The sequence below is a fragment of the Lolium rigidum genome, chromosome 5 (genome assembly GCF_022539505.1).
Source record: "Lolium rigidum isolate FL_2022 chromosome 5, APGP_CSIRO_Lrig_0.1, whole genome shotgun sequence".
NCBI classification, from domain to species: domain Eukaryota; kingdom Viridiplantae; phylum Streptophyta; class Magnoliopsida; order Poales; family Poaceae; genus Lolium; species Lolium rigidum.
In genome coordinates this window covers 256,888,111-256,915,369 of record NC_061512.1, presented here as the reverse complement: position 1 = coordinate 256,915,369, position 27,259 = coordinate 256,888,111, and the positions used below count along the sequence as shown (strand labels likewise).

The 27,259-nt window shown below is 45.5% G+C and overlaps 3 protein-coding genes across 5 annotated transcripts; 1 reads left to right on the top strand and 2 right to left on the bottom strand.

Annotated features, from left to right (window-relative positions):
- Positions 1 to 2,543: 2,543 nt before the first annotated feature.
- On the top strand, positions 2,544 to 6,132 carry LOC124657897. 3 transcript variants are annotated; one of them, XM_047196371.1, is made up of 3 exons: positions 2,544 to 2,837; positions 4,448 to 4,524; positions 5,810 to 6,132. In XM_047196371.1, exons 1-3 carry the CDS (start codon positions 2,606 to 2,608, stop codon positions 5,942 to 5,944), a joined length of 444 nt encoding a protein of 147 aa, XP_047052327.1. In that variant the 5' UTR covers positions 2,544 to 2,605; the 3' UTR covers positions 5,945 to 6,132. The 3 variants fall into 3 exon arrangements, with proteins under 3 accessions (XP_047052327.1, XP_047052328.1, XP_047052329.1); XM_047196372.1 differs by having other exon boundaries at positions 5,128 to 6,132; XM_047196373.1 differs by having other exon boundaries at positions 2,544 to 2,842.
- Positions 6,133 to 14,741: 8,609 nt separating this feature from the next.
- On the bottom strand, positions 14,742 to 15,642 carry LOC124657507. Its single transcript, XM_047196050.1, has one exon. The coding sequence runs from the start codon at positions 15,640 to 15,642 to the stop codon at positions 14,764 to 14,766; it is 879 nt and encodes a 292-aa protein (XP_047052006.1). The 3' UTR covers positions 14,742 to 14,763.
- Positions 15,643 to 16,391: 749 nt separating this feature from the next.
- Positions 16,392 to 20,152, bottom strand: LOC124653876 (rop guanine nucleotide exchange factor 1-like). The gene is made up of 5 exons (XM_047192937.1): positions 19,903 to 20,152; positions 19,676 to 19,792; positions 19,037 to 19,575; positions 17,260 to 17,607; positions 16,392 to 17,054 (listed from the first exon to the last, which is right to left on the bottom strand). Exons 1-5 carry the CDS (start codon positions 20,150 to 20,152, stop codon positions 16,626 to 16,628), a joined length of 1,683 nt encoding a protein of 560 aa, XP_047048893.1. The 3' UTR covers positions 16,392 to 16,625.
- Between the last annotated feature and the right edge of the window lie 7,107 nt (positions 20,153 to 27,259).

Below are 27,259 nucleotides of genomic sequence, written 5' to 3'. Positions count from 1 at the left end.
CGCCCGTGACGGGGGCTGGGGTCCACCTCGCGTGGCGCCAAATACGACAGGTGGTGCAGCGGCATGGGCAACATGGTAGTGTGTCGAGCTGCCAGAGTGACGTTGGGCCAATTTCTGTTGTCCCGTTGCTTGAAGTTGAGAGAACAAGTCACGGATTTGTATTGGCGTGGTGCGATTTGTCACCACCTGGTACAAGGCATCATATTCCTCATCGAGTCCAGCAAGAATGTATGAGACAAACTCCGCATCGCGCAGAGGCTCGCCAATGCTAGTGAGAGAATCCGAGAGCGCCTTCATCTGGTGGAAGTATGTGTTGACGGTCTTGGTTCCCTTCTTGAGCTCAGCCATCTCCTGTCGAATAGCAGAGGATCTGGCGATGGAAGTAGAGGCAAAAGCTCCACTCAACGCCTCCCAAGCTTCACGAGAGGTGCTAGAGAACATAATCATCCCGAGAACACCTTCAGTCATGGAGGAGACAAACCCTGACAGAATAGCTTGATCCTGTTGTACCCAATGTTGGTGCGCCGGATTTAGAGCATGATGAACACCACCGGCATGAGGCACAACAACATGAGGATTAGGGCACGCAATGGTACCATCCACGTATCCCATCAGAAGATGACTGCGGAGTAGAGGTCCAACTTGCGCACGCCAGAACAAGTAGTTGTCACTCGTCAAGCGTATAGTAATGGATGAGGCAATGTTCACCACCGGTGGTACCGCATGACCCGGAAAGAGTCCTGGCTGGGTCGCCGGCATCGGTGTAGACAGCTGCACAGGTCCAGATGATGGCGGTGCTGATGAAGAGCCATTGACATCCGCAGGAGGAGCACCGAACCCTGGCATGAGAGGTGCCATAGGGTCGCCCGGATAACCCGGATAGTGAGGGTAGCCATAGGGCGGCGGCAAGCCCCATGCAGCAGCACCGTAACCACCAAATCCACCGTAGCCAAGGTAACCTGGGAAGCCATACGGTGGTGGAGGAAGACCTCCTGTAGCAGCACCGTGGCCTGCGCTAGGAAGGGGCGACACCATGGTCGCATCCACACTTATACAAACCCAGCTAACAGGCGGTGGAATCCACTGTGAGACCGAAGGGGAACACACCTGTTTGTATAAGAACTCGGCGAACGCCTTAACTTTCCTAGACACACACTCAGGGTGCAGAAGACCCTTGTCATTTCTAGCATCATCGTGCCTCCCAGATACACCAGCACGTCACGGCAAATACTGTTTTTGACGGTCGTCCGCCCTATTCAGAAACTCAAATAGCCGGAAATGCTCATCAGTGTCTTTCGTTCGAGCTTTACATGGTAGTGTACTTTTACTGAATCCAACACAGCTCTAGCGAAGGGGCAGAAGAGAAAGAGATGCTCAACCCGTAGTCCCAATCTCTCCCAATAAAACCAACTGGTATATCTTTTTGACCGGACCTTTTCTATATTTACAAAAAAATGCCACCCTACAAGTATTGCAACAAAATATCTCACTCCGTTTACAAACAATATATACTATTACGCATTGTTCAAAAACTAGGCCGAATCAGCGATTAATAGGCCGATTAATCGCTACTAGGGGCATGACTGTGTCGATTATCTTTAATCACTTGTGTTAATCATTTAGCCCGATTAATTTCTTGGGCAGCCCGAGTATTAGGAATGTTCCCGATTAATAAGTTCCCTTTGATCAATAAAGTTGCAAAATTTTCAACGTAGATCGACCGTCCAGCCGCTACCCGTCTAAATCAAGTAAGTTGGCAAAGTTTCAACTTGATTCTCTCCTCCAGGAGCTCGATTCCCGTTGTTGCTGAATAATTGCTCACCATTGCCGACTAGACCTTGGATATAGGATCTCAACCGCATCGAGGAGCTTGTCGAAGAGCTCCACGACGCTTTCAAATAAGGTAGGTGGTTGAGGTGCTAGAGGGTCAGTACCCTAGGCAGGTGGTGGGAGAAGAGAAACTTCGAAGGGCAAACGAGGAGAACCAAAATGAAGAAACATGGTAGCGTGTCTTCTTTGTCGCTCATGACCTAGAAGCTTACATCATAGAGGAGAAATGTACCTGTTTTAATGTGATTTTGGGCTCTAGAGAAGTAGGGCATGCATATAGAGACCCATATAGTGTTTGTTTCTTTCTTATATCGATGTGTTTTGGGTGCTAATTTGTGTAGATTGCATCGATTAATAGTCGACCGATTAAATCAGTTAATCGTCTGAATTTCGATTATTCACTATTCCTTGCTATTACAAAAAAATCTCTGTTACAAAATTTTAAAAAGTAATGCTATGAACAAAGTTGTTAAACAATAACTATTTTGCTACGATTTTGTTTACACTAAAAACTGCTATAAATCCCAACAAAAATGGTAAACCACTACAACAAAAAATCATATGTTTTGTAGCGATGGAAAAATGGTTAGCAATATTTTATTTTGGTACAAATTAATTGACAATAAAAATCACCATCTATTTCAACGAAAAAACACAAACAAATACAACAAAAACCTCATCGCCCTGCGTTCCCGTCGACGGTCTCACACTGTCTCCTCCGCTCAGCGAACAGAAGCACGCCACTCTTCTCTCACCGCGATCCAGATCGACCGCCATGGCTCCCAGCTCCCCTGCTCCTCGCTGCCGGCAGGCGTCCCTCTTCCGCCTTAAACTCCCGTACCAGCGGCTCCCCGGTGCCCCTCACATCGGACCCAGCCCACCCCCTCTCTCGCCCGCGCAGCACCAGCAGCAGCCATGGATCTGCTGCCGCAGGCGTCGGAGGCGCAGGCCGATGGTAGCGCGGTGGCAGGGCGGGGATGCGTGCAGCCCTCTCCCTCGCCTTCAAGGTCGGGTCAGTATTCAATACTCACCCCTCTCTCGCCTACCTCTCATTAAGCTGCTCCCCCGTTCCCTTCGCTCCTTAGTTCTCTGTCTAGTCTGTAGGTACTGTAAAGCAAATACTCTGCGAGTGGTCTTGTTTGCAAATAATTAATCCAATCGATACAATAAAGTCCTACCTCAACAGACACGATAGGTTGCACTCTGGGATGACAAAGAGGCGTGGAGAAATTATTTTGTCTCAAGTAGTCACTCATGCAGATTGTGATTTCAATATGTGCTGTATCTATATGCTGCTTGAGTGCCATTGATATGTCTTCTTCATCATGTTTTACTGCAGAACATTGTATCACTGACTATTGTTTCTACACTGTCCCTATCTGGTGTTATCTCAACTGAACCATTAACATGGAAGTCAATTAAAGTTTGGTTTCCTGTGACCGGAATGCTAAATAAAAACATATACTTGCAAAGCATGAGCATATCAACTGATTGTAGGAGGGTGAGGTTTTGAAACACAAATTGGAGTATAAATTTTGGCATGCATTTTAAGCACATGCTTTTACTCCAAGCACATGATTATAGATACAAACACTCAACAAACACAATTAATCGCTTGTTGTTCGGTAACAATCTTATTTTTCCTCTTCTCATTTTTCCTTTTGCTTGCTGAATAATTATGAAAATAATTCTGTAGTGCTTGCCATGGAGTAGTGTCATGTTTTCAGCATCACAAATAAAGAATACATTGGGGTAGTGTCATGTTTGTCCATCTTAGATCATATACTCAAGTCAATCAATACTTGGTCTGACTTTTTTCCTTATGTGCTGCTGCCTTAGAGAGTTTTTTCCTTCCTTGTCTGTTAATTTCCATGTGCTCTTATAATGCCATTAAGGTGTGCTGCCTAAGGCTCTCTACTTCTGTTAGGGCTCTGTCTCATATCGACACTGATGCTGATTCAATCTGCCTTGTTTTCTGACATGATTTTAGGTGCCAATTTATAGCATGTTCAGATGACAGTGCCAACTTGACAAATAAAATCAATATTTTTCTGAGTGTGTTTAAAATGCCTAGACAATGCTGCAACCGTGGGACATATACAAACAGACATGCTCGGCTTCTGTACACAACTCCACTGTACATGCTGGCCTTCTGTATACAAATGCACTGTCAATATTTTCTGGTTCCATTTGTTATCGTCATTTTCTGTATTCCCTCATGATTTCTTTCTATGCAGAATTTATTTTTGTTCATGCCATTACTTGTTTCATCCTTGCTTTTGTACTTCTGGTTATCTCTGTGGGAGGAAATAAACACACAACATACACTAATAAACACACAGCAATATACGCCTAGAGTATGGAGTAGCAACAAACACACAACAAACACAATAATTTGTATCAACAAATACACACAACAACAAACACAATAATCATCTCGATGGACATCTGTAAGCCAATGCCTTTGCCTCGGCAATTGCTTCCACCTACAGTAGCAAATACAACAAGTTAAATTTTGCTTGCAGTTGATAAATTTTGCCTGGAATACAATAAGAAAATTCCAAATGTTGCGTAAATGGTTGTGTTTCTTGACACACTTTCTTTTCACTTGATGCAGAGAAAGTAAAGGATATGCACTTGATGGAGAAGGTAGCAGGGTTATTAGCAGAATCAAATGGTAGAAAGAAAAATATGGTATGCACTTTCTACTTTGTCAGTACTGCCACACTGTGTGTATATATTGTTGGACAGTGTGTGTCTGTGCGTGCGTTGTCTGACCCAATTCCAGCACTGTTTGCCTGCTGATATGACGGTTTTATTTTTAACCCTGTTTAATTTTACTCTTTTATTCATCAGATAAGCCTAGATATGTACGCCCAGCAGTGTATTAATGCTTGAGTAGTTGATATGAAAGTAGGATAGATTTTCTTACAGAAAACTGATGGAAAGAACCAAAGGCTACTAAATTATGCCCCTGTAGCATTCCATGGTTACCTTTGATTTGCTCTTATAAATGACAAGGTGTAGCTTCGATTTGCTTTCTAAGTTACAGAGTGCTTTTCGTCTCAATTGTCTCTGCAATTATAAACTAGCTTCAAAGCTCTGAAAACAATAAATCCTGATGAAATATGCAGAGCCATGAACTGTCCTAGGCTAACTTTGACCATTAAATTTACCAACAAAATGTGACTTATATGCAACAAAAATTATGTCGCATGAAAATGGTGTGGGGTAGATTATCTCCTCGGAATATATCCTTGCAAGAGGGAACAACTAAGATGTATGTGTGAGTTCCAGGCATGAACTCAATATGCAAATCTTTGCGTCAAGAGGATGGTCAGATAAGAATGTAGCATCACAAAAGATTTCTGGGCTGACTAGAAAACCACCACCTCTTGGTTTGTTCATTTCCACTGTCTTCTTCATAATATGCAGTAGTTACTTTCACTTGGCAAGTTTCGTGTCTTTTTCGAGAAGAGTTTGGCATGCCTGAACCGAGTAAAAAATCGAACATTACTACTCCTAAGTTGCCTGAAACGAGTAGTAGCATAGCTGCTTAAAGCCTCAAACAGGAAAATCTCTGTTACCAGACAGGAACGCCATATGACATCATGAACTACGTAGAAAAAACTCTGTAGCTGCCAGAATAGTTGCCTCGCGTACTTTACTCTAAAATATTTCTGATAAGCCTGTGAACCTATTTTAAATCCACTAGCTTACTGTTGTACAACGAACATAGAGCCATAATTCTGCTCACAATTTTATTCATGTAGCAGTTCAGTAACAACTGACAGTATATGGTGACAAATTTAAGAAGTTCAACAACTGACAGTACCCTAGAATCAATGGAATGTACTCCTTAGCATTCACACTCTAGAAATGGAGTACTGAATTTACATGGGTACTGAATTCAATGTGCATGAACTTGAATTTCTTGATCTGCATTGTTTGCTTAACCGCTGCTGCACTTGTTCTTCAGGGAGCATGCCAAGACGGCAGGGAGGATGTCGAGGACAGCAGCGAGCTTGGAGTCAAGGTCGCGAAAGGAGGCGGTGAGGTGGGCGCACCAGAGCAGCGCCCACGGGCGGGTGCAACATATAGATCACGGAAGTAGAGGAGCAGGGGAGCAGTGCACAGCAGAGCGGCTGGATCCATAGATCCGGCTGGAACTTACTGGCTTTTAGTATACACAATTTTCCTTTCTTCAAAGGATATCACATAGTTGTAAGAAACTGTAAAAAATATTATGACGGAACAACTTGTTTCCTTTAACTTCATTCGCGTCAGCAAAATTGTCACTTATCTCAGTCTCACAAACATGGAGCTGACAGTAACAAGTGTCAAACGGTCAGCAAAATTGTCACTTATCTCAGTCTCACAAACATGGAGCTGACAGTAACAAGTGTCAAACGGTCAGCAAAATTGTCACTTATCTCAGTCTCACAAACATGGAGCTGACAGTAACAAGTGTCAAACGATCGTATGCACAGAGGTGTAACTAAAACACAGAACAGTATAGCTGACATACATCTACTTGTTACGGTTGAGATGAAGTCTGCTGAATCGTAGTTACAAGTGTAGGCTCCTTATTCTTGCATGTGATCTGCCAATTTTGAATCTCTTTTTTGACAAGCCTTTGGATGGTAATATGTCCTACCGAGCTGGGCCCCAGCTTTGGTAATGCACTTCGGTAATCTCGCCATCTGCAAAAAATATGGCCAGCAAACGGAGGCTCAAATATGTTGTAATTTCAAACACTCTACAGATTATGATTGTCTAACTGTGGCAATTTTATAAATAGCAGTTTAGGTTCTCACCAATATAAGTCAAGCCAACAGTATCATCAAAGCTGTCCTCCTGAGGTGCATCACAACTCCTTCTTACGGCTGCGAAATTTTCCATTCTTTATCTCCCTATCATCGTATCAATATTAAAGCTAATAGCTATGCACACAAATCAGAAAATACTCACCAAATGTCCCTATGTCAATGAAAGCTTTGATGACGAGCGCTCCAATGATGAGAATGACCGTGCCGCCGCACTTGACGGACAATCTGAAAACAGCTCGCAATCCCTCCTCAACAGGACAATCATCTACCTCGAGAGCCCTGATTCCCAAGAAGGGACACACCACTTCCGGAGCCGAGGAGATAACGTCCTTGTAATAGGCTCGGATTGGCGCGAGTAGAACGGCGAGGAGCATGCCAACTTCTATGGGAACAATCTCGTTCAAAAGCTCTAGAAAGTTGTCTACACGTGAGACCAACTCCCCTATGTCGTTGACACGGTCAGCCAACTGCGCTAGCAGCTGAAGTATCTCGAGCGGCGATGGCGTCTACATGTACAATAGACCTCAATCGATTATAGTTTTGACCAAATTAGAGCAGCGAAGTATACAAGATTGTTCACACATTAGTTCTGCACCACATTAGTTCAAGTGCATTGTGCAGAATCATACCAATAACTATCGAGAAAACCGAATGGTCAACTCAGAACAACAGGAATAAAAGAAGAGCAAGAACCAAGAAAGAGCAAGAAACGGGCAAGAAAGAGAAAAGAACGCACCCTCGGTGCAGACTCGCCGTACATGGCTCGGAGGAAGGCGGTGACCGCCGTGTGGGTCGCCTGCCTGAGGTGGTGACGAGCGGCAGCCGACGCCGCGCCTGCCTGCAGCAGACGGCCGAGGATGTACGCGTGCGCGGAGCGGGCACGCGCCTCGGCGCACGCAAGAACGGCGGCGGAGGCGGCCTCGCCCTCCGCGCGGATGGCGCGGAAGCGCGCGACGGCGGATGCCGCCCCTGCCTGCTGGAGACGGCGAAGGAAGAAGGCGTGCGCGGCGCGGGCACGCGCCTCGGCGCACGCAAGGGCGGCGGCGGAGGCGGCCTCGCCCTCCGCGCGGATGGCGCGGAAGCGCGCGACGGCGCGAGCGCGGGCGTGCGCACCCCGGGCTGCCGTGGCCGCCATGGCGCGTCGGCCATGAGCGGACGCGTGGGTCCGCAGGAGGTTTAGGAAGCGGCGAAGGGCCATGATTGGTTGTGGAAGTTTGATCGGGGGATAGCTGTTGGCCGGCGGCGGTGGTCGGTGGAAGGGGTTTTATAAGGAGGACAGAAATGGGGGAAGAGTCGGTTCGATTCGACGCCGCCTGGCATAACCGCCTAACGGCCGCTCTTCCAGCTCAGCACTGCCGCAGCCGCAGACGCTTCGAAGGGCGACGTGCCGTCGAACGACGCCGGGCGCTCGGGAGTGTGACTCCGTGTTCTGCACCTTGCCAGCCGCATCGGTCACGCTCGCCATGCTTACCGTGCGCCCAACCTTGTACGCCATGGTGGCGACTCTCTTCTGTTCCTCCCTGGGTTCCGGTTCGGCGTGGTCCGTGGTGCACTCGTACAATGGTACAAGCACGTCGACTCGTGGTCACTGCAACAAGGCGAAGTCCAGCTTCACGCTCACCGTCAACGTGCTCTGCGGCCTCTGCCGCGTTCGCCCTCGACGGCATTGTCCCGCACAACACCGCGCCATCGGCATTGTTCCGGCAGCCGGTCATGAAGGCGTCCGTCCACGACCAGCCGTGGCAGCGTGCCGTCTGAAGCCGCCGACAGCGTCGGCGCGTCTCGGTCGTCATGCTTCAGACCGCATGACATCACATCGTCCTGCCTAAGTTGACCTTCAGTTGCAGCAGTGAGCGCGGCGGCGGTTCGCGGAATAGAGTGACACGAAGAACGCCGGACAGGTGAAAGCCGAAAGGTCAAGCGAGGAGAGCGCCGGCCCAAGATCATGGAGAGATGGGCAGCGGCGACCAGCCGGCTCGATCGGCGCCGCTCGGCCAAGAGCGCGACGGCCGATGACCACTTCTGCTCCGTCGAGTACCAACACCACGGCGGCCGGTGCTCGCCGGCCATGACCGAGCTGTCGGCGTCGGTCGTGCCGTTCCTGAGCTACAAGGGAAACAACGAGTCGTCCACCGCCGCGCTCTACTCGATCAGGTAGCATCGTGCTGGAGTCTGTCTGTACGGTCTTTACTTGGCAACTGTCCAAAGCAACATACAAATGGCACAATCTTCTCACTGGTACAGTATTTTTCTTTTCAGAAGACATCATGTCGAAATAGTCCATGTAGCCACCTAATCCGCCCGCCAGGGAGCTCGTATATAATGTGATGTTCACGACACTCTATAGATGCCAGGATGCTCTGTAAGCTTTCGTGCAGGCAACGAATGCGGCAGCGGCAAATCCCACGGACCAGCATTGCAGCGGTGCACCGATGAGGCTAAGGCGACGCACGCGCTCCACCATGCGTACCTCGACGGGTTTAACATCCAGCACGGCTTCGTGCAACCGCCGAAATGCCGCTCCAACTAAGATCCAAAAATAGAACAATAGATTTTCTACTTTATTAGTGCACAAACCCGTCAGGATGGCTATCTCGTAGGCTTCAAGATTTATGTTGATTTGTTGTATATCTTATTTAGGGATTCTTTGATTCATAGGAATTGTGTTGGCAGTATGTAGGATTTAGATCCTATGGGGTTTATTTCTACACTACTTATTTGATTCGTAGGAACATATTATATATGAATCAAAGGAGCCTAGCGTGGCCATGCATCTTGTAGGTTTGGGGATTTATGTCGTAAATTCTTGCAGAAAATATTTGTACGTGTCCTATTTTCTATATTTTTTTTGTGCCCTATATATTCACAAAAAGGACAACTTCTGACTACCCTAAACCTTAAACTCTAAACTGGTGAAAGAAAGCGAGCTACCATTCTTTTGTTGCACCACTGTAGAGAATCAAACGTTCCATGCAGAGATTCCACGAGATAAAGGTCTAATGAACGACAGATAGCAGTTTTAACATGCAATTCAACGGCTTGGACTATTCTAATTAAAGATCTTTTCATGGGAAGATTGTTTAACTTGGTGGTGAATCCAAATTCAAAAAATCACCTGTATACTATAGATAATTAAGGGATGGATATGTGTATGTGTATATACATCTATTTCAAAATTATGTTTTTACACAAATATTTGCGTTCTTACTGTCTCACAACAACAAAAAGCTACATCTAAAAGTCAATGCATGTATGAGTCATTATATTGTAAAAATCACCAAAAAATACGTATTTTATGTCATATTTTTGTACGTCACGTAAACAAAAAGAATTCCACGTATATTTTTTTCTTATGCTCTACTCAACTTTTGAAGTAAGAAAAAATTTGCATTAAGTAAAGTTATTTACAGTTGCAAAGATACATGCATGATGTGGGTGTAGAATAATTGATTATATATTCCCTTTTGGGTGGCAAAATAGCGCGCGATCTATCCATATATAACTGGCACATGCTTTTACATCTTGGCGCTAATTTAGAATTTCAATTGCCATCCACGTGCCTAGCACCACACTCCTCCTTACGACAACTGAACAAATAAAAAATAAACTTAAAATAAACCAGCAGCAAAAGTGGGAGCTTTGCGAGAAGGTGATGATCGAGACCCGGCGACAGGGGCATGCAGCGGCATGCGAGGAGATGATAGGGGCGACGGCATGTGAGGAGGCAATGCGACCCGACGACAAGGGTACGTGGATCCCTAGCTAGGTAGTTACGAGGGCGACTGGCGCCCTAGCTAACATATATGCAGTTTGTACAGGATATTAGATCACCGTGTTGGTAGTAGTACTTACGTGATGTTAGTTCCTCATGCAAGGTTAAAGTTTGAATATTCAGTTGTTTTGTCTTTCATATGAATGCAATGTGTTTTTTTTTTTGAGAATCATATGGATGTAAAGTTACTGGTGCACTATTGTTAGACCATGTTTAAACACCTTATATAAAACTATTGATACTCGTGCATTAAATATAAGGTGCCCATGATTAATACAACTACAAAGATCAACTGATTTGTTTTTAACTACTTTCAGTACCTTTCTCTACCCTTGTACTTTGCAAACAAATGTTCCCCTTTCAGGGTATGTAATATGTGCTTCTAAATTATAATGAATGCGAAATATTTGATTGTGTGCTCAATAAAATCAATATACAGAATAATTTACTTGTTCTGATAGATAGGTCAATTGAACGTAAATAATTTTCACTAACATTCCGCTCATTTCTACCCTATTTGGTAAAATAAGGCGATATTTTAGACATGGACATGCATGGTCTCTAAATATGCAACTTTAACTATTAATTTTTTATATGGATATGTTGCTTAAAATTTTAGACGAAATATTATCAACAAAATTGTGAGCCATCGGACCGATCGGTTTGTGGTATTATAATAGTCGAGCATACCTATGAGTAACCTGCAGTTGCAATGTGCGTAAAACCCACTGATTGATCCAACCAGTTTCATCTGCATCATCAGCGCCGCCTGGTCATAGTCTCGGTCTCTCAGCAACGTCTATAGAGATGTCAAGCCAGTCTGGTGGCCCCTGCTACGATTTTTCTAGATTGTAGACCAGCTGGAGTATCGGGCTCTTGGCGACGTAAACAACGGCGACCATTCAGCCTTCCGAATCAGAGTTGGCCTGGTTGACTTGGCCGGTTGCTGCAACCATGCATGTATTTTTCTTATACATGTGATCCATCAATGCACGAAAAATGAATGGATTGATCGAACCACTTTCATCTGCATTGTCGCACCGTCCCACCGAGTCTTGGGCACACGGCAGCTAGATTACAACATGAAACCTAAAGTGACGGGAGTCTAAGTCTATCGATCCTGCGGCGAGCAATCTATTCGATTAAAGCTACCTTCTATATGTAGCATGCACTCTTCTAAGGAATTTTCCAATTAAATCCGGCAAAAAAATGCTTATCACGTTTGAATAATTTGGTGAGACCACATGGTTTAAATCAAAACTATGGGCATGTCTCTTTTACGTATAAATTGTGTCAAACAGACCTATAAAGTTACATAATTAATAATATTTTATTAAATCATATCTAACTGCTAAAATAATTTAGATGATGTGCTTTAATCGTGATGATTCTATTAAATATATGTATATTTCTTTTAATATATAAAGATCAATAATTAATATTTGAAATCGCATGATTTTCCGTTGTATATGCGCACTGCACATAATGTCTCGGAGCTCATGTCCCCAGTTTTCATGCTCGAGTGATCCCATCGCCATGTTCTGCTCCGAGTTATTAATGTTTGATTTGCGCGGAAGAACACACATACAACAACGGCTGAAGCTAGCAAATGCAAAACAATGAAAAAAACAAGGCAAATCTAGAGAGTCTAGTGATGCACGTGTAGGCAGACTTATCATTTTAGTTTAGGACTCTTTCATTTTCTTTTTCGCATTTGACGTGATTTACCTTCCATATTTGGGTACAAATGGTTCTTATTGACCGTGTCAAACGTACTTAAGTTAGTTACGTGAATATTAATCTTTTGTTAAATCATAGTCGTAAATTATAGATCTAACAGTTCAAATAATTTTGATGATGTCGATTAACGTGGTGTCTCTATTTTAGATCCTCGTATTATGCTTTTAGTATATAAAATAGATAGATAGATGTCATTCAAGGGAAACTTCATCCTATCTGTTTTTATCACAGGTGCCTTGCCGGAGGAGCAGTTGTGCCATAGTAGCTGGGCGAAGGCGGAGGTGTTGCATGGGGCTGAGGTGTTGGCTAGGGGCGGAGGTGCTGGCTTAGGGTGGAGGTGCTAGACGGGGCCGGTTCTGCATGGGTGGAGGTGCTGGCTTAGGGCGGAGGTGCCAGACATGGCAGAGGTGCTGGGGTGGAGGTGCTGGACGGGCCGGAGGTGCTGGATGGGGACGGAGGAGTCGCTGGGAACGGAGCGCCATCGAGGACGATGATGGTAGGAAGGGGATCTTGACTCAGATTTAGAAGGGTAGAGTTTTTCACCTGGTCGGAAAAGTCCAAAACATCTTACATTCCAAAACGGAGGGAGTAGTAAATATGATGAACTACTGGGGCCATTTTCTTCTTTTGCTAGCCACAAGCATGGAAGAATCCCGGGAGGTGAGTGCTCCGGTGTCCCCCCCCCCCCTCCCTCGGCTCCATGTTTCTGAAAAGTTGGAGCTGCTTCAGTTTTTTTTATCTATGAAGTTGCTCCAGCTTGTGATAAAAAAATGTAGAGTTGGTTGTGTGAAACAGAAAAAACATGGAGCGGCTATTTATTTACGTCCTACTGCCACCGACAAGTGACTCTTAATTTACATCTGACTGCTACTGATAAATGACCGAAACGTTACACACGTGTTATCTCTCTCGTCTCTCCTCCCGCGCCCAGGCTCTTTTTCGATTTGCCTTCGATCACTGCAAAATGATTTACATTTGTCGCCACTAGATCATGGCCTCCGGCAAACGAGTCTACGTACCTTCCACTGGAGTTGAACTTCTCCGATTCGTTCTCGTCACCCGCAAATTGAGTTATAGCTCACTGCCGCCAGGAGCTTGCTGTCGCTGCCACTACGTCTCACGCCGCCTCACCCAGGACAAAGTTGGTTGAGGCGGCCACAATAAGCTTTTGGCGGCGACAACAAGCGACAAGTCGATTTGCATGGCAACAAGAACGAATCAGACAAGTTTGACGATTTATTTGCCGGAGGCCAGTGGCAGCAGGCGTGAATCACGCTGCAGTGAAGTCAAATCGGGAGAGAGTCTGGATGAGGAGGGGCAGAAAGATAAGACTTACGTAACGTTTTGGTCACTTATCAGTGGCAGTAGGGCGTAAATAAAGTGTCACTCCATATTTTTCAGTTTCACGAAACCAACTCTACATTTTTGTATCAAAAATTGAAGCAACTCCACAGATAAAAAAAAGAAAACTGAAGCAGCTCCAATTTTTCAGAAGCAAGGAGCCGAGGGGGACACCGGAGCACTCCTCCGGGAAGCAGGTCGCGAGGTGCTTTCGCCTGCTTTCAACCCAACAATCGCTTCCCGCCAGCGTTTTTTCTTTTCGCTTCTCGCCAGCTCTTTCGTATAAAGTGCTGTTTGTTTGCGCTGCTACGTTTGGACACTAAAAGCAGAAGTTGAAGCTAAAACAAATAGAGTCATAGATAATAAATTATAGATTATAGATGGTCAAGCGCATTTTTTTCTCGGTTACCACCTACTCCTTCTGTATCAGTTTACCACGTATTACTTATTTCGAGGAGAAAGTTTGACTATAAATTTGGTCAACAAAATATGAGACAAATGCAATAAAAATATATCATTGGATTCATATTCAGAAGAAGTTTTTGATAGTATAATTTTTGTGATATATATCTTATATTTTGTTGACTAAATTAGTAGTTAAAATTTTATATTGAAATGCGTAATACCCCTGTAAACCGGTATGAAGGGAGTATTTGCAATCAAAAAAAACTCAGCTGTCAATCCACTTGCAACTCACATGAAGCACAAATTACAATGCAAATTGAACGGTTTTTGAGCTGACCGAACTCTAAGCTAATTCTTAGTTTACCGAACAAGTGCAAAACTAAAAGGTAACAAAAACAAATCAACATGATCCTTGCAACTACAAATACTCCCTCCGTCCATGAAAGGATGTCCTAGATTTATCTAAATTTAGATATATATCTATACACTAAAAAGTGGCTAGGTACATCTAAATATAGACAAATTTGTGAAAAAAATTTATTGACGGAGGTATTACAACCCTTCTTTTCTTTAATTAGCACATAAAGTGTATGCTACCTCACTCTTTCTTTAGTAAATTGCCACATCAAGGATCCACATAATCAACTATGAAACAATAGAAATCTAGTCATTTGAGTTGTAGGAAACACGGATTTGCAGCATTTGGCACATGTACTTTGAAATGTGTCGTGTACTTAATGTGTTATTATACTTAGACATCATGCATTCACATATTTGAAATTTGCGTACAGTTTCGTTATCTACATAGTAGGTCGTGTTTCATTGTACGTGCTCGCTCTCGCTTTGTCACTCGAGCCTATCAATGGAGACTCCGCCGCAGAAGACGTCCGTGAGCGCCGTGGTGGACTCCAGCGCCGCCTTAAGCAGCAGCACGGCCTCCTTGTGGCCGAGGTCGACGGTGAGCTCCTCCAAGGCAGAGCAGTCTGCTACCTTGAATTTCTTGAGCAGCATGATGGCGGAGATGGTGGACATGGGCTCGACGGTGAGGTCGTCCATCACCAGGTAGCTCACCACCTCCTTCACGTACCCTACGCCGACATCCGTCGTGGCCTCCTTCGCCATCGCCGCTGCCTCCTGCGCCGCCGCCTGCGCCAGCTTGCCGTGCGCGTCGCCAGGGCTCCACCGCATCTCCACGGTCATCGGCTGCCGGCACACCGGGCACGGCAGGCCGGCCACGTCCGTCACGCTCGTGGGGTTCCCGCGGCACGACGTCCCGTACGGGCCGGCGCAGCGGAAGAACCGCTTCGGCGGCGGCGGCGGGGGAGGCGGAGGAGGAGGGGACGGCGCCGGCGCAAGAAGCGCGGAAGCGTCCCCGCCGAGCAGTAGCTTGAGCGCGGCGGAAGGGAGGGCCGGGCAGAGGATCGCGTCGCGGCCGGGGGTGGCGGAGACGAAGAAGGCGTCGTCGAGGGCCCGCGCGCCGGCGTAGAGCGTGCCGAGGGAGCCCGGCACGGCGAGCGCGTCGTCCGCGTTCTCGGCAGCGGCGTGCGCGATGACGCGCGCGGCGAGGCCCGCGGGCACGCGGAGCAGGCCGATGAGGAAGTCGACGGCGTCCTTGCGCGCCTCCGCGTACAGCACCCGCCGCGACCGCTTGTCCACCAGCAGCTTCATCTGCGGCACCGCCGCCGCCGTCCCCTCCTTCGCCACCTCCTTCGCCGGCGTGCCCATGCCGCTCCGGCCGCTCACGACAGGCAAATTGCTTCTCTCTTCTTAGCTCAATCACTTCTGTAACTTGCGATCTTGCAGCACCACCGCGTTGCATCGCCTCTACTTATACCGTGGCATTTTTGATTGTGGGATTGCAAGATTAACCGGAGACTTGCGTTGCAGGGACAAGTTACCGAGCAAGATGCTGCCTTGAACCAGATGAACGACGAGATCAGGGAGGAGAGTGAGGGCAAAAGGATTGGTATATAAGTATATTTGCAGTGCAAGTATACTGTTTTTTCACCTGACGATGCCGTGTGAGAAGATACAAAGTGAGGTGAGCTCTGCTTCATCCGTGGAGAAGATAAGCAGCTAACTTCACAGACCAGAGTATGAAGTTTCTGGTTAAGCTAATTTGCACAGAATGGCAGCAGTGCACAAGTAAGCTTCAGCGTGCACTTACTTCAGAAAGGAACGAAGTAGCCGTTGACGATCGACACACTTAATAGTACGCGAGAAAAGACGAAGAACTAGATTAGATCAGTTCATTAGTTCAATTCATGTACAGGCATACATCAGATATCAGAATACATGACATGGTGAGAACGGCAAAGTATTCAACTGCAGCTGCAGTTAATCGTTACAGCACTGATTGCTTCAGAGACACAAAAAAAACAGCAGCAGCATGCCAGCATCCGGAGTTCGATCACCTGGCGGCTTGCTGCAGAACTCAACCTGCTAGCTAGTAGTATAGACAAGACAAAGGAAGCTACACAGCTGACAGAGGCAGCCTCACGGAACTAGACGCCATCAAGATTACCACATTACTTGTGAGCAGAGGTACACAGTCCACGGATCGCGCTAAGAAAGCACAAAAAAAATGATGTTGCATCTGTACAGAATGAAACCTAGCTCTACCGACCGGATCAGGACCGTTGATACCTGTCGACCTTCCTGATGAGGCATGCCTAGAGTCAGACCTTGCTTGCTTCAGCACCCTCCATTCAATCCCTCTCAGGGGCATCTCCTGCCTCTTTCCGAGCGCTCAGGTTCCCGGCGTACGTCCAGACCTTCTCTAGATCGCCGGAAAAGAGCTTCTCAACTTTAATCTCGTGCTTGCCTTGCAAGTTGTTTTTGCTCAGTGGAGGCTGCGCTCTTCCGGGGCTGTTGCCTGCGACCGGTGTGGAGGAGCAGAAGGTGGGAGTGGCGAAGGGAGAGGCGTACGGTGTGTGCTGAACCGAGAACGGGCTCGGGGAGATCTTCTTCTGGACTGGAATGCCTGAGCCACGGTTGAAGATCGAAACGGTCTCAGCAGCAGCAGACTTCTTTGTGGCGTCGTCCACGTAAATCACGTCGTCGATTCTCGCGATGGTGTTGAAAGCCAAGCTCTCCAGGACCCTCGAGTAACTTTCAAGTATCGACTGGCCAACATCCTAAGCAAATAAGAAACAGGGTGAATATTTGTGTTTATTCGAGTCATGTAGAAATTCAGTTGTGTTAACAGAGCAACGTTCTAAGTATAACATTGCTTGCATGCTCCAGGTCTGATTAGAATCGATTGAGTAAATAGAAGTGCAAAAGAACCATGACCATCACTTAAAGACCATTGTGCTCAAGTGAGTAGAAGTGAAGAATTACCTTGTTATACTGGATCTTGTTCATGTCAAGGGAAGTTTGTGGCAGACCAGGGTGTCGTAACCGTAAGCTCTGCAATAGGCCGTCAGCTCTTTGGGACAGAACATTACTCTTTGAATCTCCAACTAGACCCTTCACTTTTCCACCCCAGGATTTCTTTGATTTGGTTTGAGGCGACGATTTCTTCTGGCCCTTTAGTCGCCAAACATGGATGGCAGCCTCTATTCTGTTTGCTACTTCAAGTGTATGATGCTCAGATGACAGATCTAAGCAGTCGAGGAGGCATTCAGGTGAGAACTGCTCAGCTGTTATGTATCGATAAATTATCTCACCCAAGCAAGATCGACCACTCTGCAGAAGAAAGCAGGACATTATTATGAATGAAACTGATATTTGTTTTTGCAATGCTAAATTAATTACTTGTGTCACTGCATTACATGCTTGAACAGAAAAGTATTGCAGCCTTAACAATAGCTTTGCACAATATGGTTAACAGATTTGAGCTTAGCCCGGTATATGCGCCCAAAAGGCTATCAAGAGTAAAGTATCTATGCATTGAAGTTCTTCAGCTGCTAAGAGCCATGACATTTGAACTTAATAGTCAGCAATGTGTTCGCCCAAACTTCTGCAATTCTATAGACTGTTTAAACTTATTTTCAATCGTCTACTAGACAATACATCTGCTGATCAAAGGTATACTAGATGCAAGCTACGATACTAAAAACACCTAAGAAGAAAGGCAAAAAACAGTCTGTGAGTGTAATAGTCAGAGAACTCCTAACACAAAGTTGCATGTAATAAACTTATCGCAATACAAATAAGAAAGTGATTGCATTACAACTTTCAAGCCTCCAAAGGGAGGAATATTGGTACACCTCAGAGTAAGGCATGTTTACTCGATGAGAGCTGAAGTATGATGACAGTGGCTGTGGCAGATTCAGTTCTTCACCATCAAATTATACTAGACATGGGATAAATTGACTCACAACAAACAGAAGGGGTTGCTACAAACTTTTTCTTGGAAAAAACTTGCACCGAGAATGAAGACAGCTAGAGCAACAAGACAAGCGGGCGCCCGGCACTTATAGCGCACACCATTTGCACTGAGTAGTACTAGACACGTTAATGGAGCTGCTACATTTACAAGCATGTAGTAGGAGGCACAGTGGTCCCGTTCAAACAATTCCACGCAATTGGTATTGTACTGAAGTTGCAAGTATCCATCCAAAGAGCATCTAATAAACTTGTCACAATACAAATAACAAAGTGATTGCATTACAAATTTGAAGACTCCAAAGAGAGTAATATTGATACACCTCAGAGTCAAGGCATGGTTACTAGATGAGAACTGAAGTATGGTGGCAGTGGCAGATTCAGTTCTTCACTATCAAATTACACTAGACGTGAAATAAATTGACTCCTCACAACAAACAGAAGGGGTTGCTACAAACTTTTTTCTTGGAAAAAACTTGCACTGAGAATGAAGACAGCTAGAGCAACAAGACTAGCTCATGAAATCGACAAACCGCCGCCCGGCACTTATAGTGCACACCATTTGTACTGAGGAGTACTAGACACGTTAATGGAGCTGCTACATTTACAAGCATGTAGGAGGCAAAGTGGTCCCGGTCAAACAATTCCACGCAATTGGTATTCTCCTACCAGCAACTGAAGTAGTATGCTACTGCTACTGAATAATTATAACTCTAGCATGAAGAAGCGCATTTGATAGATAGCACAGCAGTGAATGCTGCTTCCAAGTGAAGAGAAGTGGCGTTACCTTTGGCAAGGTCTCCAAGTAGACTTCGGGGATCTCCATCTCGGCAAGCACATCGCTGTTGATGGCCATGGCGGCCTTGAGTATCTGGTTGGCGCAGTCCCTGCTCTGCTGCAGCTTCCTCCTGGCGTCCTCGGGGAGCCCCTTGGGCGGCACCCGGGGGCACGGCAGCCACCACTTGTCCTCCTGCCGCACCGACGACGGCCGCCCGCCGCAGGACGAAGCCGCGGACGAGGACGACGTGTCGTCGACGACGATGCCCCTGTCGACGTACCAGAACTGGGTGTCGGTGAACTCGTCGATCATGGCGAGGAGCATGGCGTCGAGCTTCTTGAGAGCGGGCAGGTTCATGTAGAGGTCGCTGCGGGGCCGCGGCACCATGACCTCGAACTGCCCCCCGCCGTCGGGGAGGTCCTGGAGCGACGGGGTGAGCTCGACGATGGAGTCGGCGACGGAGAGCAGCCACTCCATCTCCCGCGTCCACATCGCCTTCCTCGGCGCCGCCAGCGGCTCCAGCCTCCACAGCTCGCCGAACACGGTCGCTGGATTAATTTGGAAGGAAACGAACGCAATGTATTTTTGGTAAGAAAATCACGGCCCGCCGGGGATAATGCGGGTGAATTGGTTGACGGGGAGGGTTACCGGAGAGGTTGGTGATGGCGTTGGAGATGGCGAGCGCGGTGCAGACGCCCTTGCCGCTGCCGGACATGTCCTCGCCGAGGAGGAGCTTGGCGAAGCGCTCCTTCATCATGTCGATCTCTGGCGAACAAAAGCACCGACAGACACAGCGAAGCTGAGCTAGCGTTCGGAAAAGCGGTGGTAGCAGAGGATTTGCGGGGTGGAGTGAGATCTAAGCAAGGGGGACGTACCGGAGAGGTCGGCGGCGGGCTTGGAGAGGAAGAAGGCGGCGTTGGCGGCGGAGGAGGGGGTGGGGAGGTGGGAGGAGGAGGAGGAGGCGAGGCCGCGGGAGGCGGAGGCGGAGGAGGAGGAGAAGGGGAAGCGGCGGGCGTTGGCGGCGGAGCAGTCGCTGGAGGTCTCGGAGCCGCTCACGTCGGCGCTGGGGCTGTAGCTGCCGCAGCACCGCTCCGAGCCGGCCTCGTCCTCCGACACGCTCGCCATTGGCGACGGCTCGAGCTAGGTGCGGCGGGGATGGCGGCGGGAGTGGTGGCGGAGGCGCATCTGGAGGCGATGTGGATGCGGTGCGGAGGAGGAGGAGGAGGGGAAAGCGACGGGAGCGCAAGCAGAGGACTGATGTGGCCGCCCGCGCTTCCTCTTTTCAACTTTTTCTATGCGCGTGTCACGGTGACCAAAAAAGCCGCAGAGATTATTAACCAAATCTTGGCAAAGTAAATTTTTCTTAGTAGATCCTTAGCAAAGCAAATATAGGTGTAAATATAGATAACTTTGATCACCCTCCCATAAAGATTATATAATCTACTTATATACTTTTGCATGAATTTAGTTATGTCACCAGAATAACACCATTCACAATTAAAAGATGTTCTAAAAAATATGCTTTTGGTTACATATAACTCACATTTTATAGGGGTAAATTATTAGTCAAACTTTCATGTAGAAATACATTCACCTTATATGTAAAAACGAAGAGAGTAGTAGGTGTTTTGCCAAACAGGGTGCTACGGTAGGTGGCAGGCGTGAAGATGAAACGAAAACCTAGTTCCCTTTTAGCAAAAACCAAAACGGAAAGGCACAGCGGAGACAATATATTATCTTTGGAGCGATTGCGGAAACCACGAGCGATTCGGGTGGAAATACATGCCGAAATGGAATTCTCATGCGCATAACAATAAAAGATTTCCATTTTCTTGCAAGGCTACCAAACCAAACAGCTGGCCTAAGATCAACTTTTAGTATCTCTTCATTCCCTTCCTTCTTAGAGCATTGTGGGCGCCAGCGTATCCTCTCACATGAATCAACAAGTTGGTATATAGGTATGTTGTTGTGCCAAAGCAAATGTCGCCCGCCTCGTTCGTGCTCCCAAGCCTCGTTGGCCCGCGGCCTTCCTCAGCTTGGCAAAATAAACCTAGCCTTATTATTACCTTATTGCTTTTCTTCACCTTTTAGAAGGTTTTCAATGTGCCACCCTCCGATACGCATATCTTCCGTGCTGGTTCTTTTATTTTCAGGATTATTTTCTTCCATATTTGTTTCACAGGTACCCTATATTTTGTTATAATACTACAAATAGTATTTTATCTTATATTAGGTAACCGGAGGGACTACATATTTGCCTGATTTACCTCTTAATCCATTTCCACCTCTAGATAATATATCGCATCACGTTTGCCTAATTTTGGTTTTGCGGGACACGATGGAGACGTCGCTTGCACCGCTACATATAGCCAACACTGTCAATAGATAATCAAACCACGAAAACACATGTAAATATGAGCTTCCATTACTGTACACAAACCTTACGTGGACGCTCTTAGCCATATGGACTCGTCGAATTTCACAATCTAAACACATTCATATGCTGAAAGAACATTTCCCGCCCTTTTGGGTTTTGTGTGTTTGATGTCAACACTAGGTATATTTTTATGTGTGTTGATGTAGACAGGTACAAGTGTTCGCGATATATTTTTGTTCAGCAAGATGGTCTGCCAGTTCTGATGATCTGCAGGTTTTTTCTCCCTGGCGGAAGTTCCGGCCCCAGCTGGCGGAACTTCTGCCCTGGTATGTTCCTCAGAAGCCCTGTCAGTACAGTTTTTGTTTGCTGTTTTTGTTCCCTGGCCAGAAGTTCCGGCGCGAGTGGCCGGAAGTTCCGGTCAGCGGAACTTCCGCCCAACTTCCGGGCAAGTTCCGGAAATGCGGTATTGTGGCTCAGTATAGTCCAGTAAGGTTTTCGGGCAATTCCGGAACTTGGCGGAACTTGGCGCGAACTTCCGGTCACCGGAAGTTCCGCCCTAGTTCCGCCCTATCTTTTGTTGACCAGGTCATCTGACGAAGATTCTTCCTGGCGGAAGTTCCGGCTCGCCTGGCCGGTACTTCCGGTGCCAGCCGGAACTTCCGGCCATCCTGGCCGGAACTTCCGGTGTTAGTGGATTTCGCCACAACGGTCAGATCTGAGAGCTCCAATCATATAAATAGCTCTCTTCTTCAACGGGACAAGTTGCTCAATCATTGCACAAGAAATCTGCCAAGTTTCACCTCCATTAGAGCCACCTCAAGAAACACAAGATTTGCAAGATCTCCTTCCCCCCCAACCAAATCTCTTGATCTTTGGAGATTCGAAGGAGAAGACACCGATCTACATCCTCACCGAAGCGTTTTTCATTTCCCCCTCATTTGTTTGAGGGATCTCATGCTAGTGTTCCTATTTGGTTCCCTAGTTGATTTGTTGTTGATGTGTTGTTGTTGATTGTTGTATTGTTACAGATTTGGGAGCCTCCAATTCAGTTGTGGATGTGTGCCCCAAGAACCTTGTAAAGGCCCGGTTTCCGCCTCGAGGAAATCCCTTAGTGGAAGTGGGCTAGGCCTTCGTGGCGTTGCTCACAGGAGATCCGAGTGAAGCCTTCGTGGCTGTTGGTTTGGCTTGCGTAGCAACCACACTCCTCCAAACGTAGACGTACCTTCTTGCAAAGGAAGGGAACTACGGGAATCATCTCCGTGTCATCGCGTGCTCCACTCTCGGTTACCTCTATCCCATTCTATCTCCTATATATTGCGTAGTTATATCTTGTTTAGTTGATAACCTTGTCATATAGGTAAATTCACTTAGTTGCATATCTAGAGAATTTACCATTGTGTCAAGCCTAAATTGAAAAAGAACTAAAAATTGGTTAGCACCTATTCACCCCCCCCCCCTCTAGGTGCGGCATACGATCCTTTCATATGCAACACAATACAATATGTCTGTTGAGAAACACATAGTTACAAGGACTGATCCATAAAAAGTAACACTTGGTACAATGAAATCACGGGGATGATAGCAACATGCAAATCTAAAATTAATATGATCATTCTTCAAGCAACTTTAAGTTTTTAAAGTAAACTTTCATAAAAGCGAATTATTTTGCCTCGGAGAGGCTCAAGACAAGGCAACCCACCACGCCAAATTTGTTGGTTGTGGTCATAGTAGTTTCCTATCATATATTTAGGCATCAAATTTTTTTTAGAGATTGTCAAATGTTGAATTGATACATGTCGATGAGAGGCTAAAAAAATACTAAGTAATTGGAAAGAAAAATTACTATCCTTTCATGGAATATCAGTTCTCATTAATTCAGTACTAAGAAATGGTACGTATTGTATATGATTTCTTTCTTCAAGCATCTGAAAGGATTTTTGTAGAGATTGGATTGTTTCCGGTCAAGATTCTTTTGCCAATGTGATAGTGAAGAAGAAAAAATCTACCGGATAAATAGAATGTAGATTGACATCCTAAAGATCAAGAAGGATTTTGTATTGATGAACTTGAGGTAAAAAAATTGAGCTCTTCTAGGTAAAAAAATTTATTTTTAAGCTTCTCACCGAAGAAGGTGTGCGGCAGACTCTTCTAAAAAGAAAATACATAGTCTCACATGTTCTATCCAAGTTTATTGGAAACATAGGAACTTGCATTTCTAGACTGGCCTTATGGCAACAAAGAATAATTCTTTCCATATGATTTGTTCATAATTAAAGATGGCTCAGTCATGAGATTTTGGAGGATAAGTGGCTAGGCAACACTACACTATGAGAAAAATATCCAGCTATGTACAACATTGCTCCTCATACGAACTATATGATCACTAAGGTGTTGGAGTCTTTCCCACAAGATGTACTTAGAAGAAATTTACTCGGTTCTAGGCTTGCATCATGCAATGCTTTGTTGCATCGTTTGGTTTTGGTCCAATTGACTCAAGGAACTGACAAAGTTCAATGGAACCAATATGAGAGTGGTAAAATTCTATATAAAATCTATGTATAGTGCCTTAATTCAACCAGAGGTGCCAGTGGATAATAACCAAAAAATATTGGAAGATGAAGATTCCACTAAGAACTAAGTTTTGCATGGTATGTTCGTAGGGGTAATTGATACGTCTCCGACGTATCGATAATTTCTTATGTTCCATGCCACATTATTGATGATTTCTACATGTTATATGCACACTTTATGTTATATTCGTGCATTTTCTGGAACTAACCTATTAACAAGATGCCGAAGTGCCAGTTGCTGTTTTCTGCTGTTTTTGGTTTCAGAAATCCTAGTAACGAAATATTCTCGGAATCGGACGAAATCAAGACCCAGGCTCCTATTTTCACCGGAAGCATCCAGAACACCCGAGAGCCGCCAGAGGGGGGCCCTGTGGGCCCCAGATGATAGGGTGGCGCGGACTGGGCCCTGGCCGCGCCAGCCTATGGTGCCGCCGCCTCTTCGACCCTCTGACGCTGCCCTTCCGCCTATTTAAAGCCTCCGTCGCGAAAACCCTATTGCGAAGAACCACGATACGGAAAACCTTCCAGAGCCACCGCCATCGCGAAGCCAAGATCTGGGGGACAGGAGTCTCTGTTCCGGCACCCTGCCGGAGCGGGGAAGTGCCCCCGGAAGGCTTCTCCATCGACACCGCTGCCATCTCCACCGCCATCTCCATCACCGCTGCTGCTCCCATGAGGAGGAGTAGTTCTCCATCGAGGCTCGGGGCTGTACCGGTAGCTATGTGGTTCATCTCTCTCCTATGTACTTCAATACAATAATCTCATGAGCTGCCTTACATGATTGAGATTCATATGATGATGCTTGTAATCTAGATGTCACTATGCTAGTCAAGTGAGTTCTACTTATGTGATCTCCGGAGACTCCTTGTCCCACGTGTGTAAAGGTGACGAGTGTGTGCACCGTGTGGGTCTCTTAGGCTATATTTCACGGAATACTTACTCACTGTTATGAATGGCGTAGTGAAGTGCTTATTTATATCTCTTTATGATTGCAATGTGTTTTGTATCACAATTTATCTATGTGCTACTCTAGCAATGTTATTAAAGTAGTTTTATTCCTCCTGCACGGTGTAATGGTGACAGTGTGTGCATCCGTGTTAGTACTTGGTGTATGCTATGATCATGATCTCTTGTAGATTGTGAAGTTAACTATTGCTATGATAGTATTGATGTGATCTATTCCTCCTACATAGTGTGAAGGTGACAGTGTGCATGTCTGTGTTAGTACTTGGTTTAGTCGTGTTGATCTTTCTTGCACTCTAAGGTTATTTAAATATGAACATTGAATTGTGGAGCTTGTTAACTCCGGCATTGAGGGTTCGTGTAATCCTACGCAATGTGTTCATCATCCAACAAGAGTGTAGAGTATGCATTTATCTATTCCGATATGTGATCAAAGTTGAGAGTGTCCACTAGTGAAAGTCTATTCCCTAGGCCTTGTTCCTAAATATCGCTATCGTCGCTTGTTTACTTGTTTCATTGCGTTACTATCTGCTGCGTTACTATCGCTACCATATTACCACCATCAACTACACGCCGTTACTACTGCTCATATTCATTCATACCACCCGTATTTCACTATCTCTTCGCCGAACTAGTGCACCTATTAGGTGTGTTGGGGACACAAGAGACTTCTTGCTTTGTGGTTGCGGGGTTGCATGAGAGGGATATCTTTGACCTCTTCCTCCTCGAGTTCGATAAACCTTGGGTGATCCACTTAAGGGAAACTTGCTGCTGTTCTACAAACCTCTGCTCTTGGAGGCCCAACACTGTCTACAAGAATACAAGCACCCGTAGACATCAAGCACTTTTCTGGCGCCGTTGCCGGGGAGGAAAGGTAAAAGGCACTCATACTCTTGTTCCAGGTAACAGTACTTTTCTGGCGCCATTGTGTTTGTGCTCGAAGATATTTCCTTTAGATCCTGCAATTGCATCTTTTTGTTTCTTGTTTACACTAGTTTGGCATAATGGACAACAATGAGCTTCTTATTCTATTTCCTGATTTAAGACATGGATGGTTTGATGCGAAAATTAAAAAACCTATGGAATCTTATTTGCATGCTGGTAGTAATATTAGTATGAACGCTTTGAACACCATTGTTGATAATAATGTAGAAAGTTCTAAGCTTAGGGAAGCTGGTTTTCATGATCTCTTTAGTCCCCCAAGCATTGAGGAGAAAAATTTCTTTGATGATACTTTGCCTCCTATTTATGATGATTATAATAGTGGTCTTTTGGTACAACCTACTATGGAGAGTAAATTTTGTTGTGATTATACTATGCCTCCTACACTTGATGAGAATAATAATGATAGCTACTTTGTTGAATTTGCTCCCACTATTACTAATAAAATTGACTATGCCTATGTGGAGAGTAATTATTTTATGCATGAGACTCATGATAAGAATGCTTTATGTGATAGTTATATTGTTGAGTTTGCTCATGATGCTACTGAAAGTTATTATGAGAGAGGAAAATATGGTTGTAGAAATTTTCATGTTACTAAAATGCCTCTCTATGTGCTGAAATTTTTGAAGCTACACTTGTTTTATCTTCCTATGCTTGTTACTTTGCTCTTCATGAACTTGTTTATTTACAAGATTCCTATGCATAGGAAGCATGTTAGACTTAAATTTGTTTTGAATTTGCCTTTTGATGCTCTCTTTTGCTTCAACTACTATTTCTTGCGAGTGCATCATTAAAACTGCCGAGCCCATCTTAATGGCTATAAAGAAAGAACTTCTTGGGAGATAACCCATGTGTTATTTTGCTACAGTACTTTGTTTTATATTTGTGTCTTGGAAGTTGTTTACTACTGTAGCAACCTCTCCTTATCTTAGTTTTTGAGTTTTGTTGTGCCAAGTAAAGTCTTTGATAGAAAAGTAAGTACTAGATTTGGATTACTTGCGCAGTTCCGGATTTCTTTCTTGTCACGAATCCGGGTCTATCTCCCCGTAGGTAGCTCAGAAAATTAAGCAATTTACATGCATGATCCTCGGATATGTACGCAACTTTCATTCAATTTGGGCATTTTCATTTGAGCAAGTCTGGTGGCCTAATAAAATCCATCTTTACGGATCTGTTCTGTTTTGACAGATTCTGTCTTTTATTTCGCATTGCCTCTTTTGCTATGTTGGATGAATTTCTTTGATCCATTAATGTCCAGTAGCTTTATGCAATGTCCGAAGTGTTAAGAATGATTGTGTCACCTCTGAACATGTGAATTTTTATTATGCACTAACCCTCTAATGAGTTGTTTCGAGTTTGGTGTGGAGGAAGTTTTCA

What these genes read in the sequence shown, in the direction of transcription:
- LOC124657897 (XM_047196371.1), top strand. Translation starts at nt 2,606, where the DNA reads ATGGCTCCCAGCTCCCCTGCTCCTCGCTGCCGGCAGGCGTCCCTCTTC. An exon ending in CCCTCTCCCTCGCCTTCAAG is followed by an intron (nt 2,838 to 4,447) that starts GTCGGGTCAGTA and finishes CACTTGATGCAG; the next exon opens with AGAAAGTAAAGGATATGCAC. An exon ending in ATGGTAGAAAGAAAAATATG is followed by an intron (nt 4,525 to 5,809) that starts GTATGCACTTTC and finishes CTTGTTCTTCAG; the next exon opens with GGAGCATGCCAAGACGGCAG.
- LOC124657507 (XM_047196050.1), bottom strand. Translation starts at nt 15,642, where the DNA reads ATGGGCACGCCGGCGAAGGAGGTGGCGAAGGAGGGGACGGCGGCGGCG.
- LOC124653876 (XM_047192937.1), bottom strand. Translation starts at nt 20,152, where the DNA reads ATGGCGAGCGTGTCGGAGGACGAGGCCGGCTCGGAGCGGTGCTGCGGC. An exon ending in CGCCATCACCAACCTCTCCG is followed by an intron (nt 19,576 to 19,675) that starts GTAACCCTCCCC and finishes AAATTAATCCAG; the next exon opens with CGACCGTGTTCGGCGAGCTG. An exon ending in ACTTGGAGACCTTGCCAAAG is followed by an intron (nt 17,608 to 19,036) that starts GTAACGCCACTT and finishes TTTCTTCTGCAG; the next exon opens with AGTGGTCGATCTTGCTTGGG.